At 41.5% G+C, this 14,128-nt stretch overlaps 1 protein-coding gene across 1 annotated transcript in view; it reads left to right on the forward strand.

The window, feature by feature from the left end:
* USH2A (usherin) overlaps positions 1 to 10,753 on the forward strand; it is a 928,983-nt gene extending 918,230 nt beyond the window's left edge. The window contains exons 70-71 of the mRNA XM_014481290.2: positions 6,947 to 7,168; positions 8,573 to 10,753. Of these exons, the coding sequence (XP_014336776.2) occupies positions 6,947 to 7,168; positions 8,573 to 8,662 (312 nt within the window). The 3' untranslated portion in view covers positions 8,663 to 10,753. The remainder of the gene's footprint in view (positions 1 to 6,946; positions 7,169 to 8,572) is intronic.
* Positions 10,754 to 14,128: the final 3,375 nt, after the last annotated feature.

Here is a 14,128-nt window from a genome sequence, read left to right on the forward strand (position 1 = left end):
TTCTGTTCTTAAATAAATTCTATATAGCTGTGAACGTCTGTCTCACCAGAACTGCTTTTGCTGCATTGCCCAGATTTTGTATGGTTGTGTTTTCATTGTCATTTGCCTCAGTGCATTTTTAATTATTTTTTGTGTCTTTCACAGAAAAGTTTTTATTTTCCTTATTTATCTTAAAATAGTTTATACTGAAGTATAGTTGATTTACATTGATGTGTTAGTTTCAGCTATACAGCAAAGTGATTTAGTTATACATAGTACATATTGTCCGGAGAAGGCAATGGCAACACACTCCAGTACTCTTGCCTGGAAAATCCCATGGACAGAGGAGCCTGGTGGGCTGCAGTCCATGGGGTTGCGAAGAGTCAGACACGACTGAGCGAGTTCACTTTCACTTTTCACTTTCATGCACTGGAGAAGGAAATGGCAACCCACTCCAGTGTTCTTGCCTGGAGAATCCCACGGATGGGGGAGACTGGTGGGCTGCCGTCTATGGGGTCGCAAAGAGTTGGACATGACTAAGTGACTTAGCAGCAGCAGCAGTACATATTGTCAACATTCACTGGATCATAGAGAAAGCGAGGGAATTCCAGAAAGACATCTACCTCTGTTTCATCAGCTACACTAAAGCCTTTGGCTGTGTGGATCATAACAAACTGTGGAAAGCTCTTAAAGAGATGGGAATACCAGGCCATCTTACCTGTCTCCTGAGAAACCTATATGCAAGTCAAGAAGCAACTGTTAGAACCCTATATGTAACAACTGGTTGGTTCAGGATTGAGAAAGAAGTATGACAGGGCTATCTGTTGTCACCCTGTTTAACTTATACACTGAGCACATCATGAGAAATGCCGGGCTGGATAAGTTACAAGCTGGAATCAAGACAGGTGGGAGAAACATTAACAATCTCAGATGATACCACTCTAATGGCAGAAAGCAAAGAGGAACTAAAGAATCTGTTGATGAGGGTGAAGGAGGGGAGTGAAAAAGCTGACTTAAAAATAAATATTAAAAAAAAACTAAGATCATGACATCAATCCCATTCCTTCGTGGCAAATAGAAGGGAAAAAGGAAGCAGTGACAGATTTCCTCTTCTTAGGCTCTAAAATCACTGAAGATGGTGACTACAGCCATGAAATCAGATGATTGCTTCTTGGCAAGACAGTTATGACAAACCTAGACAGTGTGTTGAAAAACAGAGACATCACTCTGCAACAAAGGTCTGTATAGTCAAGACTATGGTCTTCTCAATGGTCACATACAGTTGTGAGAGCTGGACTGTAAAGTGGGCAGAGCACCAAAGAATTGATGCCTTTGAACTAGAGAAGACTGGAGAAGACTCCTGTGAGTCCCTTGGAGATCAAACCAGTCAATTTTAAAGGAAGTCAACCCTGAATATTCATTGGAAGGACTGATGCTGAAGCTGATATTTTGGTCACCTAATGTGAACAGCTAACTCATTGGAAAAGTCCCTGATGTTGGGAAACATTGAGGACAGAAGAGGGTGTCAGTGAGATGGCTGGATGGCATCACCCATGCAATGGAAATGAACCTGGGCAAACTTTAGGAGATGGTGAGGGACAGGGATGCCTAGCGTGCTACAGTCCATGGGGTCACAAAGAGTCAGCTATGACTGGATGACTGAAAATCAACAGTACATACATTAATGCTGTTTCAGATTCTTTTCCATAATAGATTATTACAGAGTATTACATTGAGTTCCTTGTGCTATATATTAGGTCCTTGTTGATTATCTGTTTTATACACAGTAGTGTATATATGTTAATCATAACCTTCTAATTTATTCCTACCCGTAACTTTCCCCTTTGTAACTGTGTTTGTTTTATTTTCAAAGTCTGTGAGTCTGTTTCTGTTTTTTAAGATCATTTGTATCACGTTTAGATTTCACATATAACTGGTATCATATGACATTTCCCTTTGTCTGTTGGGCTTACTTCCCTTAGTATGATTTCTAGGTCCATCCATGTTCCTTTAAATGGGATTGTTTCCTTCTTTAATGGCTGAGTAATAGTCCATTATGTGTATATACCACATCTGTTGATGGACATTCAGATTGCTTCCATGTCCTGGCTGTTGTAAATAGTGGAATGCAATGCGTTTACTTTTTCCTGGTATGGTTTTCTCTGAATATATGCCCGGGTGTGTATGGTAGTTTTAGTTTCTTTAGGAACCTCCATCCTATTCTCCATAGTGGTTGTACCAATTTGCATTCCCACCAACAGGGGTAGGAGGGTTCCCCTTTCTCCATAACCTCTCAAGCAATTATTGTTCAGACTTTTTGATTATGGCCATTCTGACAGCTGCGAGGTGACACTTCATTGTAGTTTTTATTTGCATTTGTCTAATAATAAGTGATATTGAGCATCTCTTCACCTGTTTTTATTTTTATTTTTTTTTGGTCACCTGGATGTCTCCTGTAGAGACATGTCTGTTTGGATATTCTGCCCGTATTTTGATTGTGCTTTTATTTTTTTATTGAGCTGTATGAGCTGTTCATACCCTTTGGAGATTAATCCCTTTCTGGTCACATGGTTTGCAAATATTTTTTTCCCATTCTGTGGTTTGTCTTTTTGATTTCAGTGTTTTCCTTTGCTGTGCAAAACTTTTTAAGTTTAATTACATCTCACTTGTTTGTTTTTATTTACCATACTCTAGGAGGTAAATGTGAAAATATCCTGCTGCATATATGAAAAGATTCTTGCTTATCTCAAAGAATGTTCTGCCCATACTTCCCACCAAGAGTTTTATAGTGTCTGGACTTCCATTTAGGTCTTTAATCCATTTTGAGTTATTTTCATGTATGGTCTTAGGAATTGTCCTAATTTCATTCTTTTACTTGTAGCTGCCCATTTTTCCCCAGGACCACTTATTGAAGAAACCGTATTTTCTCATTGGTATATTCTTGCCTCTCTTCATAGGTAGATGATAGGTGCATGGGTTTATTTATAGGCTCTATCCTGTACCATCGATCCATATTTCTGTTTTTGTGCCAAAACTGTACAGTTTTGATTACTGTAGTTTTGTAGTAAAGTCAGGGGCCCTGATTCCTCCAGCAGGTCTTTCTTTCTCAAGATGCTTTGGCTATTCAGGATCTTTTATAAATTCTAAAAATTTGCCATTGGTACTTTGATGGGGATTGCATTACATCTGTAGACCGCTTTGGGTTGTGTAGTCATTTTCACAATATTCATTTGTCTAAGCCAAGGATATGCTGTATCTCTCCGTTTGTGTCATCTTTCTTTCATCAGTATCTTATAGTTTTCTGAGTACAGGTCCATTGCTTCCTTGGGTTTATTCTTGGGTATTTTATTCTTTTTGATGCAGTTGTAAATGGGATTGTTTCTTAAATTTCTCTCTCCAATCTTTCATTGTTAGTGTATAGGAATGCAAGAGATTTCTATGTATTAATTTTGTATCCTGCAACTTTATCAAATTCATTGATAGGTTCTAAAAGTTTCCTGGTGGAACCTTTTGAATTTTCTATGTATAGTATGATGTCATTTGCAAACAGTAACAGTTTTGCCTCTTTCCCAATTTGGATTCTCTTCATTTTTCTTCTGATTGCTCTGTCTAGGACTTTCAAAGGGAGAAGGCAATGGCACCCCACTCCAGTACTCTTGCCTGGAAAATCCCATGGATGGAGGAGCCTGGTGGGCTGCAGTCCATGGGGTCGCTAAGAGTCAGACACGACTGAGTGACTTCACTTTCACTTTACACTTTCATGCATTGGAGAAGGAAATGGCAACCCACTCCAGTGTTCTTGCCTGGAGAATCCCAGGGACGGGGGAGCCTGGTGGCTGCAGTCCATGGGGTTGCACAGAGTGGGACACGACTGAAGTGACTTAGCAGCAGCAGCAGGACTTTCAAAAATATAGTCAATTATAGTGGTGAGATTGGACATCCTTGTCTTTTCCTGATCTTGGAAGAAATACTTTCAGTTTTTCACCATTGAGCATGATGTTTGTTGTGGATTTGTCATTTATAGCCCTATTATGTTGAGATTGGTTCCCTCTGTGCCCACTTTCTAGAGTTTTGTAAATCATAAATGGATGATAACTTTTATCAAATGATTTTTATATATCTATTAACATGATCATGTGGTGTTTGTCTTTTCTGATGTGGTGTATCATCTTGATTGATTTACATATGTTGAATCATCCTTGTGACCCTAGTATGAATCCAAGTTGTTCATGGTGTTTGATCTTTCTTATGTATTGTTGGATTCTGTTTGCTAATATTTTGCTGAGAATTTTTGCATCTATATTCACCAATGATATTGGCCTGTAATTTTCTTTTTGGTGGTGTCTTTGTCTGGTTTTGGTATCAAGGTGATGGTGGCTTAATTGAATGTCTCTGGGAGTGTTCCCTTCTCTTCAGTCTTTTGGAAGAGTTAGAGAAGGATCAGTGTTTAAAATTTTTCTTTGTATGTTTGGTAGAATTTGCCTGTGAAGCCATTTGTAAAGGAGTATCTTTTATTACCTACTCTTTTTGTTTTCATCACTCTAAGAGGTGGGTCAGAAAAGATCTTCCTGTGCTTTATGTCAGCAAGTGTTTTTCCTATGTTTTCCTTTATGGTGTCTGGTCTTACATTTAGGTCTTTAATCCATTTGAGTTTATTTTAGGGTATGGTCTTAGGAGAGTGTTCTAATTTCATCCTTTTACTTGAAGCTGTCCAGTTTTCCCAGCACCATTTATTGAAGAAACTCTTTTCTCCACTGTATATTCTTGCCTCCTTTGCCATAGACTAGGTGACCACAGGTGCCTGGGTGTTATTTCTGAACTTTCTATGCTGTTCCATTGATCTATATTTGTTTCTGTTTAGTGCCATACTCCTGATTACTGTAGTTCTGTAGTATAGTCTGAAGTCAGGGAGTCCTATTCCTCCAGCTTCAATTTTCTTTCTCAAGATTGCTTTGGCTATTCAGCATCTTTTGCATTTCCTTACAACCTGTAAACATTTTTGTTCTAATCCTGCCTTCACACATTTAGTGGGCCTCTTCTTTGCTCTGTGTTGTCGCTGCATGTCAGGGGCAGGGCCTGCTCCTGAGTTGTTGGAGTAGAAGCCCTCGGTTCCATTGCTGAGCTGCAGTGAGAGGTAGCCAGAACTGGAGAGCTCCTGCTGGGAGAGGTGCTTTGGCTGGGGTATTCCCTCCCCGAGCTGTCTACTGTGGGGTGCATCCTGTGGTGTCACCTGCACAGGCTCACAGAATGAACTGCTGGCAATACCCCTGGCACCGCCTCCACTGGGAATGCAGTCATTTGGCCCTGGTGTCCCTCAGGCGCTGTGGTTACAAGGCCACCAGCACAGATCCTTAGGTGCCCACTCACTGAAGTCGGGACCACAGTGGTCATGTACCTGGAGCCATCATGGGAGCTGTGGAAGCCCCCCAGCCCCACCTCTGCGTGTACATGCCACAAAGCTCATAGCTGCTGAGACCAGACTGGTGCCAGACATGGAAACACCTACTGTCCTGCTCCCAGAGCCCTTAGAGGCAGCTTGATGAAAGAGGCTATTATGGCAGGCCACGCCCACCCCTTCACACACCCTTTAGCAACAGTACTTTGCTGCTGGGGTGGGCCCAGGCTTTTTCTGCAATCACACTTTAGCCCTTTCTGGCTGTCTTTGTGTAGCCAACCTGTGCTCTCCCTGGGCCCGTTCTGAACCCCAAGTTTCAGCACCCAGCCCCTGCACGTACAGGCTGGTGTGCATCTTGGGCCATGTACTGCAGCAAGATAACACCAGTCCTCTTTGCCAGTCTGTCTTCTGCCTGCTTCCACCATAGCCAGAGCACCAGTCAGTACATTCATCTTCTGAGTCTCTGAAGCTTGCTTTCTGTCCAGACTGACCTCCTGGCCAGTGAAGGGGCTTCCCAGGGCACAGAACAGTTTCCTCTTCCACGGCTCCTTCCCCAGGGCCAGGTCCCATCCAGATTCCTTTTTCCCTTGGTTATATGGAGTTCTTTCTTGCACTTCTGGGTGTCTGATATCTACTGCCATCATTCAGTAAGGTATCACGTGAGAATCCATCCATGTGTAGATGTATTTCTGATGCATTTGTGGGAGGAGGTGAGACCCAAAGTCCTTTTTATTCCCCCATCTTGATTCTTCCCTCCATAGCATTTGTTTTTAAATGTTCCACAGACTGATCCTCCACTTTTGTTTTCAGTTTGACTCTGTGGCTGATGTATCTGATGTGTCGAGCAATGTCACCCTAAAAAGTTACACTGTGCACTTGGAGGTACCTCTGTGTGCTGCATAATGCATGATCTCTGCATGGTGTGTCAACTGCATGATGATAAGCCACACAGTTTGGTTAAATCAGCTCAATCAGAACCCTGATGTTTAGAGTGGCTACATTTCTTAATGGCACATTCTAGAACCTAATCCTAGAGTACTTTTCTTTCTGATGTGTTTTGGGTCTTCTTTATTTTGGAAGCTTTGCAACAAGGGGAACAAGGTGGGATGAGAAAAAGAAGTAAGAGTCAAGTTCTGTACATAAATCCAGGAATTTTAAAGTGAAATACAACTGCTCACTTAGTGACTATGAGAGAATACTGCTCTTTCCTCTGGGGAAGGAAAGTTGTCGAGGAGGTTCTGTGCTGATGGCCATGAAGAGCTTACCTTGCTACCCCTCACCCTCACTCTACTGCTTTGCTATGCAGCAGCCCTGTCCACGGGGAAACACAGCCAGTGCCCCAGCCAGTACATGAGCTCTTGGAGGCCCCAAGGACACTGGCTGTCTAATAAGACCATTAGCTTATTATCTCACTTTACCAGGAAGTTGTGAGCTACAGTATTCCTGATGTACACAATTGTGTAGGATATGGGGACAGTGTTCCCTTCGTTGACAATGTGACACATGATTTTTTCTCTTGCTTAAAGCCCATTTTCTTTAGACCTTACTCACCAAGAGCAACTTTCTCTTCAGGGCTTAGCTGATACCAAAATCCCCCGGTCTGGGACACCTGTGAGCATTAGGAGCAACCGAAGCCTGTCTGTTCTGCGCATCCCAAGTCAGAGTCACGGCAGTCAGACCTATTCCCAAAGCTCTCTCCACCGGAGTGTCAGCCAACTCATGGACATTCAAGACAAGAAGGTCTTGATAGACGACTCACTGTGGGAAACCATCATGGGCCATGACAGCGGACTGGTGAGTCGTTTCCTAATCTGGAGCCTTTGTTAAACACAAGTATGTAACAGGTGGCATGGTTTCCTGTACCCCGCAGAACAATCATCTCCCGAACACTCAGTTCATCCCTCTGACCACTTACCCAATCATTTTGTAACGACACGTTTACCTGCCTGAGTAGTGGGGGAGAAACTGTCTTATTCTTTTGGCACACAATAGAGGCTCAAAAAATACATTCATGTGTAAGTGAAGAGATGAACAAGTTCTACTTCATTAACTTGGGCAGGACATGACTGAAAACACTGGACCATGCCTAACTGAGACATGAAGTACAAGCTCCTATTTTACTAAAGGAAAAAAAAAAGATACGTATTTTCCTTCTCGTTTATGGTTAGAGGAGAAAGAGAGTCTCTCAATAGGATCTATAGTTTCTTTTCAAAAAACTCAGAAAATCATGATAAATATAAGAGCACTGGTATGTATAAACCTCACTTTTCATAATTTCAGCCCAGGGGATACAAAAAGTTAACCTCATCATTATCTAATACTTTTTTGAGTCCCTAGCTCTGGTTCTACATTTGACTCTCACTCACTCTCTCCCCCCTAATTCTCACTTTTGCTTCACTGAAATGTTGATGATTTTCATAAAGACTTCCTTAACTAATGGCAAGAAATAAACTTTCATGGCTCCAGATTTCAGTCACACACACACACAAAATAAAATTGATAGTCCTTCTGGTTTGTTAGGATGATGATATATAATAAGGACTTTAAAATCATGAGCCTGTTTGAAGTTATGATGACTACTGAATTCTGTGACTCCATTTCAGATGTGACGTTTCTATGTCAGGAATAATTAGGTTGAAACAAAGAATTTGTTAATTGATCATATTTGACATACAAAATGGCAATTTCATATAGTTCAATATATTACATTGAAGGCTAGATGCACGTGTGCTCTCACCCAAGGACACACATCTAATCGTAATTTTTTTTTGGAACTGGGGATCTTAAAAGCACTGATTACAGCACCTCCATTCTTCACTATTGTACTGTGCTGACATTTTTGCTTACTTTTGACCATACTAGTAATAGGCAGTATGCAAAGCAATTCAGTGAAAGCTTTTTAAGATGTATGTGGCAAATTATCTGTTCATTATAACATTATAATCCGTATTCCTAGCCCTATTCAATTAAAAAAAAAAAACAGTAAGAAGATCAGACATAATGAAGCACAACAGCTTGCATTCTGGCTCTTCTGCTTAAATTCTGAACTGAATCATATGAAACCTCTCCACTTTCGGATGAGAAAACTGAGGCTTACACTGTGCCCTGTCTTAACCTTTTAATGCTCAAAAGATATACATTTTGTGTAACACTGTTGCCAGCAAATATCCTAACCAGTGAGGACTGGTGTCTTTTCAGTATGTGGATGAAGAGGACCTGATGAACGCCATCAAGGGTTTCAGCTCTGTGACTAAGGAACACACCACATTCACCGACACCCACCTGTGAAGGATGGAAACCTGTAAGACATAAGCTGGATGCAGGCCCCACCCCCCATCACCACTGGGTTATCAGATATCATAAATGCTGAAAAGCTATTGCTTGTCATGTTGTAATCCTTTAAAGATGAGTGTTTTTGAAATTATTTCTCCCTAATCGAGGTCTAAGTTGTTTTTCTGGCAGTCTAAAATGAGGGGTTTCTGAAATTTTATGTCCAAGTGAAAATGCTTATTTTGCTCTCCTTATTTTGAGGACACTAAGCACGTAACTGTCACTTGGCTATGTTTGGCAGTGACACGGCTATTTAAATGAATATTCAGTGGCAATTTCAGGTTGGCCCACAGTTGCTACAGGTAAGTTACTAATTTAAAAGCTAAGGGGTTCTTCTGAGAGGATGTCATTGCTGCTGCTTTAAGCAGCAGAGCACTGCTTCTGCTCTCAGCTCCTTGTTTATGGAAGTTGAAATAAACCAGTGAGGAACCATTCTAGTAACAGCTGCAAAATCAAATCCCAATGTCAGATCAAGCCGAAACACTCAAAGAGAAATAAACTGCATTGAGGCTATACATTTGACTGTGTAGGTTTCTATCTGATTATGATGTTTAGGGATAAGTATTTACCAAACCACATATACTTATAAATGTCTGTTCTTACATGTATGAATCTTCTAAAAATCTGAGGAACAAGCAGCTAACTTATATATTTCAAAGAGAAAAATGAACTGTTTTGATATTTTACATAATTTTGACACTCTAGTCATTACTTTTTATAGAATTCTGTCAATTCACTGAATACCCAGGAATACCTTCACCTTGGCACATTCTATATGGAAACTACTGTTTTATTTGCATTTTTAACTAGCCTACGTGGAATTAAAGAAGAAAATTTATGTTCCTTCCAGCTTTGAAAATGTTTAAAATAACACATAAATATACATGTTTAACATATCTGTCCTATATTCCTTCATTTCAGAGAACTACTAGAATCATTAACAGGAGAAATTGGTACTTTAACTGTTAAAGTGACTAATGACCAATTTCCATGAGTCAAAAAGTTTTTGTTATATACTCTATTTGGATTAGAAAGTTATTGGTAAGTCCTACCTCAAGAAACACTTTCCTCCCCAAGTAAACATAAAATGAAAAGTATTTAAGTTTATTCTTCACAGAAAACACTGTAAGAAAACCTCTTCTTCATTCTTAGAGGTCTTAATGATTCTGGGAAATTACTTTTGAGTCTGTATATCTCAAACACAATTGTTGGACATATTTTGTGAATTACATTCAGAGATAAGTAGATGACCCCAAAGCTGAGCTGTCAAAACTTGGAGCACAAGGAATAACTTTGCCTATTCTGCCTGAAAATGAGGAATCACACTAACTGTCCAGCAGTCAAAGAAAGACCATGGACTTTGAGGGCACTGAGACTTTATCCCAATTTGCGAAAGAGCAGCTCCTCAGAATGACCAACTCCTGGGCAAGCCTTGCCAACAGTAAGTGTCAAAAGCGCAGACCAGTGTTAAGCCCAAGTTCTGCCCCCTCGTTAGAACTGCTACAAACGAATCCATGAATTCATTAGCTGACTCGTTCACGTTTTGATCCCCTGGCTCACAGGGGACAGAAGCCTGCATGGCTTCCACCCACACCAACCCCGCAACAACTCTGAACATGACTTGTATCGATTTCAGAGAAGCACACGATGTTGTCTTCCTGCTTTAGGTGGTACCCGGTGCCAAGCCTCCACTCAACAGTCAGACTCACCCCTAGATATTCTGATTCAACTGGTCTGGGGTGGCACTGAGGTGTCAGTACTTCTAAAAGCCTCCAGGCGTTCCTCATGTGGAGACCTGGTTTTGTGAAGAACCTGAAAGAATACATGCTGTGCACTGGGACTCTGGTCCTCGCCCACTTCTCCTTTGCAGAGGCGACAGCAGACAGCTCTTTCTACACCTCCTGGCTCTGGTCCCATCACATGCTCAGCTTCAGTTTCAAGACCTGCTGTATGGTGTCTAACAGTAACTGATGAGAGCGCACAGCTATGCTTGCGTAAGCTCAACTAAGAACTGCACTTATCGATGATCTGTTGTCATTGCTGCCTGAATGTGAGATCTGTATTGGTACCTTATGCTGACCTAAAAATCATCTTGGCATCAATATAATTCAACCTGAACAACCTGTAAATAAAACATAGTCCAGGTGGAATACTTCAGTGAGTAGGAACTTAATTATGTCACACGTGAATAGTAGTTTATTTCCAATGCACAGATATCATGTAATTAATCGAAAGGTGGTTTGCTTAATAAATATTTAACTGTGAACCAAGTTTGATTTAATATATTTATGAAAAAATACTCTTAACAGCTCTGGGTTGTATTTACAGTTTACACATAATGATAAAGGTGAGCCCATTTAAGAAAACAGGATATTCTGAATAATCGATGTACATTAGAATCAGTGTAACACATTTTGTAAGACGTGAGTCCCAACCGGCAGAGATACATATTTAGCAGATAACCTCAGGTGGCTCAGATATGTAAGCCTGGATGAGAAAGCCAGAAAAAAACCACAGGCTGCAGAGACAGACGTGGGTTCATGAGGTGGCTCAGTAGCTAAGGAGCTTTGTGGTGAAGCTATTGATCCTCAGAGGGCCTTGGTAATCTCATCTTGAAAGAGGATAACAATACTTATCCAGTTGACATGAAAATACTTATTTCATAATTACTGGGAAAACTTGACATCATGAGAATTATAATTCTGTTGTTTTTCATCTGTCACACAAAGTATATACATAGATTCATTTTTTTCCTCCACGTTTGTGTGTTTTGCAGTTTTTTTCTTATAGCTGATTTCTAATCTCATAGCACCGAGGCTGGGAAAGATACTTGATTACGATTTGAGTTTTCTTAAATTTACCGAGGCTTGATTTGTGATCCAAGATGTGATCTATCGTGGACAATGTTTTGTGTGCACTTGAGAAGAAAGTGTATTCTCCTGCTTTCGGATGGAATGTCCTATAAATATCAATTAAGCCTATCTAAGCTATTGTGTCATTTAAGGCCTGTTTCCTTACTAATTTTCTGTCTGGATGGACGATCTGCCCATTTAGGTAAGTGGGATGTTCAAGTCCCCCCAGTGTTATTGTGTTACTGTCCATTTCTCCTTTTATGTCTGTTAATATTTGCTCTGTATTTTGAAGTTTGCCTTTACCAGTGAGCTTTCCCAAGGGTAATTTTGTTTCTAGTGTTTTGGGCTTTTCCACTTCCTTTGGCTTTTGCTGTAAAGCTAGTTTGACGGTACTGAATTCTTAGCTTTTGCTTGTGTATAAAGCTTTCTCTCTCTCTGTCAAATCTGAACAAGAGCCTTGCTAGGTAGAGTATTCTTGGTTGTAGGATTCTCTCTTTCATCACTTTAAATATATCATGCCTTCTGGATTGCAGAGTTTCTGCTGAAGAATCAGCTGACGGTCTTAGGGGACTCCCATATATGTTATTTGTTGCTCTTCCCCTTGTTGCTTTTAATATTTTCTTTTTGTCTTTTTTTTTGGTCAGTCTGACTACTGTGTGTCTCAGCATGTTCCTCCTTGGGCTTATCCTGTATGGGACTGTCTGTGCTGGGTGACTATTTCCTTTCCCATGTTTCAGCTGTTACCACTTCAAATATTTTCTCAGGCCCTTTCTCTCCCTCTTTTCCTTCTGTGACCCACCTATAATGCAAACATTGGTGCATTTAACGTTATCCCAGGGGTTTCTTCCATTCTTTGTCTCACTTATTCTGCTATTGATTCCTTCTAGTGTATGTTTCAATTATTGTTCATCTGTTTGCACTTTAGCTCTTCATTAAAATTTTTGTCTTTATTCTTTCACCAGGTCCTTGGATCCTCTTTAGGGTGATTACTCTGCACTCTTTCACAGACAGGCTGGCTATCTCCACTTCACTTAGCTATTCTGTGGGGGTTTTATCTTGTTCCTTTGGGACATATTCCTCTGCTCATTGTTTACATTTGTTTGTATTTTTGTGTGTGTAGGAGCTTAGTTACGCTTCTCCATCTTAGAGAAGGGGCCCTTTGTAGGGGATATCCTTTGTGTCCCAGCAGAGGATCAGGAACCAGTTGGTCCTAGTGTAGACTCTGATCTGTGTTATAAACTCAGTTCTGCAGAACCGTACTATCCTTGCTTCTGGCGTCTGCTCCCTGATGGGTGAGGCTCTGTGTAGGTTTTCTGGGTGGGAGGGGCTCATGCCTCCTTACTGGTGTGTGCAGCAAGGTCTTGGGCCTTTGGTGGGCCAAGCTCTGTCAAAGGATGTGTCTAGGGGCGGCTGAGAGTCAGGAAGTCTAGGCAGCTTGTCTGCTGATGGACAGGGCCATTTCCTACCCCTCTGGTTGTCTGGCCTGAGGCGTCCAGCATTGGAGCTTACAGGCTGTTGGGTCTCAGTGCTAAGGACTCAAAATGTCTGACTCCACGCAGCATTCACATAGGTCCCCACTGTATCAGCCACCAGCTTTTATGATGGCAGACAGCCACAGCCGCCCCCACCTCCCAAGGAGACCCTCCAAGACCAGGAAGTAGGTCTGGCCCAGGTTTGTGTGGAGTCTCAGCTTTCACCCTGAGCACGTGTGTGTGTCCTCCGAGGGTGGAGGCGGTTCCCCCCATCCTGGGGGGCTCCTGCAGTTAAGCCCTGCTGGCCTGCAAACCCCAATGCTCTGGAGGCTCCTCCTCCAGAGACTGACCCCTGCGCTGGGGAGCCTGGCATGGGGCTCAGCTTCCACTCCTGTGGGAGAAGTTCTGTGATTTAATTATTCTCCAGTCTGAGGGTTGTCCAGCTGGGTGGTATGGGAGCTGATTACACCATGAGTGCACCTGTCCTTTCACCTCTTGATTGCATCTTCATGTTTCTGGATGTATTTTTTTTTTTTTTTTTGGTGTGCTCAAACAGAGGAGACTGAGTTCTACTCTAGCACCTCGGCTGAAAAAATCTGTTCATGGTTATGGAGGCTGTGAGCCTGGCATCAAGGTGCCATGGAGATTGGTTTCTGGTGAGAGCTCTCTTGTAGACGGCCATCTTCTCTCTCGTCCTCACATGGCCTTTTTTCTGACATCTTATTCCTCCTCACACAATGGACAGTGCTCCTGTTCTCCTAAGAAGTGAGAGAGGTTCACACGGTGCAGGTGGTTCTGGAGGTTTTCCCCCTTTTGGACTAAAAAAGGAAACTATCCCTGCTATGCCTAAGATTTTTCATTATAATCTGCTGAAGTTTACAAAGTTACGTGCCAGAATAGACTCAAATTTCTGCTATACCATCAAGGTGCAAGCTCTTTTTACAGGGAAGAAAAACAACCTGACTGTAGTGCAAATATTGACAGAATAACTAGAGTGAGCTGCCGCTGCAGGTGTTCTTTTGTTTTTCAGAATTACACTAAAATCCCATAAAGAGCCCTTTTACTCTTGGAAAAGACTGGGTAAGTATTTAATTTTTAGT

The sequence above is a fragment of the Bos mutus genome, chromosome 16, assembly GCF_027580195.1.
Source record: "Bos mutus isolate GX-2022 chromosome 16, NWIPB_WYAK_1.1, whole genome shotgun sequence".
In the NCBI taxonomy this organism is placed as follows: domain Eukaryota; kingdom Metazoa; phylum Chordata; class Mammalia; order Artiodactyla; family Bovidae; genus Bos; species Bos mutus.